The following is a 2,530-nucleotide window of genomic DNA, read 5'->3' on the forward strand; positions in this document are numbered from 1 at the left end:
TAATTGGGTTTTCAGTTTTTTTGCCTAGCCTTCACTTTATGTTTCAGTCTCTCAAAGCATACTAGTTTCTTTATCTAAATTGCCTTGGCATGTGTGTTAGAGCAATAAACTAATTCTTACTATACATTTTTATTGATTATATAAGGCCAGAATAAAGAAATGAAATGGAGCCACATGCTTTACTAAACTAACAAAAAGCAAAAGGATGTAAAATACTGTTACATGGAGCCTGGATATCATCATAGAATCCTTTTTCTTTCTTTCTTTCTTCTTTCTTTCTTTCTTTTTTCTTTCTTTGTTTTTTTTTTTTTTGCAAAAACAAAATCATTTCTGTTCTCTACGTTTTCTTTGTTATAGCTGAAATCCTTTGTTTAATGTGGAAAATGAAATTCTATTTTCCATATATTAATCATGAAATTTGTACCAATTTCTCTCCGCACATTAGCCAATGAAGATATCCTTCTGTTTATCAATATATTTTGCGAAATAACCCTTTAAAAATGGCACCATGCAATTCTTATTAAGTGAGTCACTTCACTAAACCTATTTCAAGAGATAATTCAACGGTATTCCAACCATAAATATAAATTAAATTATATAATCACATCTTGAAATCCACCATTTCTCCTCTTCCGAGTAAAGTGAGACTGCAAGAGCCTGAGCAAAAGGTGAGGCGGATTATGCAGCAAAATCCCAGAACTTTATGTGATTTGCCTGTCTACCAGCCATGTCAAGTTTTCTACATATCTCCAAAGTCTAATCCATCATATCAAGTATATGTACTGTAATTCAGAAGAGCATCAATCTAAATATATATTATAAGCTGGAATAAAATAAGGAAACAATATCCAACCAAAGATAAATTTAAATGGGGGACAACGGATGTAGAAAAAAACTATAAAAAACTTGAAGATGGGAAACAATTAAAAAGCCAGAAATCATCTTTTTATTGCATAACAGAAAGGAAAGGAAAGCCAAGTTTAATATACATTGACAAGCATGATGATCTCTTCTCTTCACAACTCTATTCTAGTATTTTTCTTCTCCTTCCAATTTAAATGCCTACCTTTTAGTACAACGCAGTATCACACTGATCATCATGAAAATCTCCCGTCGACCTCCACTATTAGTAAGGCGGCCTGGCATGAGCCCAAGCATAGGCATCATGCCCTAGTTGATGAGCTCCATTTGGGATTAGATTTGGCGGCAGATTATAGATAGGCATCGCTGAGGGGTCAGGCAATCCAGCTTGTTGTCCGCTGCTTCCGATCGCGGGTGGGGAATTGTTAGCTCCACTTTGGATTTGTCCCTGACCACCACTTCCAGCTTCCTCGTCATCCTCTAATGGTAATCTCTCATAAGTGGCATTAGCAAATGTTGCAGCAATGACCATGACCGGTCCAGCTGCAACCAGTGATCCAACCACACTTCCTCCTACAACCTGCCCTTGCCCACCGGCTAGGTATACAGTCAGTCCAGTAGAACCAGGTGGAGCAGGTCCCGGCAAAAAAGCCCCAGTTAGGGACAAAATCTCAAACCTGCCATGAAGTGCCACTACAGCACCAGGTGCTGCCGGCTGTCTTAGGGTTACGTTGGCCACGGAGCCGCTGCCGCTAAGCACACAAACACCACGTTGACGTCTCCGAGCAAACTGTGCCACACTCTCAGCTACATCAGCACCACCAGCAATTTCCATGACATGACTTCGGAGGGCATTGGGGCTGTCCCGAGTCACAAAAATTGGCGGTTTGGGCTTGTTTTTTGATCCAGGAGGCCGGCCTCTAGGTCTTCGGTTACCAACCTCCACAGCACCCTCTTTAGGCTCATCGCCGGTATCTCTATCATCATCATCATCATCATCATCATCTTCGCCCCTGCCACCACTTCTGTTGCTGGTTTCATTGATGGAGAGTTCGCGATTAATCTTGTTTAAAGGTGAATTGGATGAAGGGTCAAGGCCTGGCAGGGCAACCTGCCCCGTCCACCAAGGATTAGCCAGGATTGCGAATTAAGGTAAGAGAAAGGATCGAATTAGGAGAGGAGAAGACAAGACGTTATTGAATATGGTTGGTTTTATTCCAAGGTTCGAGATCAGAAAGTCAAAGCAAGGCTTAGCAAGAAACTTAAACAAGGTTTGCTAGGTTGCTTGTACAGGCTAACTGGTTAGTATCCTGATCAGTCTTCATCTGAGAGAGATGGAAGAATGATTAGAATAGGAGGTGTAGCTAGGGAGAGGTTATGTAAAGAGAGAATTAGATGCAATTTCTCATGGAATCAAGTAAAGCGAGGCATAACCAGGAAGTGATCTTAATAATAGAAAGAAAAAAGAACTGATGCAAAACCCATCATAGAATCAATCAATAAGCTAACGCACGCACACAAATTAAGAGAAAGAAATAGCACAAAAGCTCACTAATTAGAGGTTGGGAATTCATCACGGTATAAAGAGCCGAAGTCTGAATTAAGACAACAATGGTTGCTGCATAATTTCCTACTTTGAAAGTTCGCTCTTTGTTTTTTCTGTCTTTGC

The 2,530-nt window shown here is 40.2% G+C and overlaps 1 protein-coding gene across 1 annotated transcript; it reads right to left on the bottom strand.

The window, feature by feature from the left end:
* Window positions 1-923: 923 nt before the first annotated feature.
* LOC118057036 (AT-hook motif nuclear-localized protein 20) lies at window positions 924-2,008 on the bottom strand (the record flags this gene model as incomplete). Its single annotated transcript, XM_035069489.2, has 1 exon — window positions 924-2,008. A coding segment is annotated over one exon (882 nt), but the record flags the coding sequence as incomplete, so codon positions are not given.
* Window positions 2,009-2,530: the final 522 nt, after the last annotated feature.

This window comes from Populus alba, chromosome 8, assembly GCF_005239225.2.
Source record: "Populus alba chromosome 8, ASM523922v2, whole genome shotgun sequence".
Taxonomy (NCBI): domain Eukaryota; kingdom Viridiplantae; phylum Streptophyta; class Magnoliopsida; order Malpighiales; family Salicaceae; genus Populus; species Populus alba.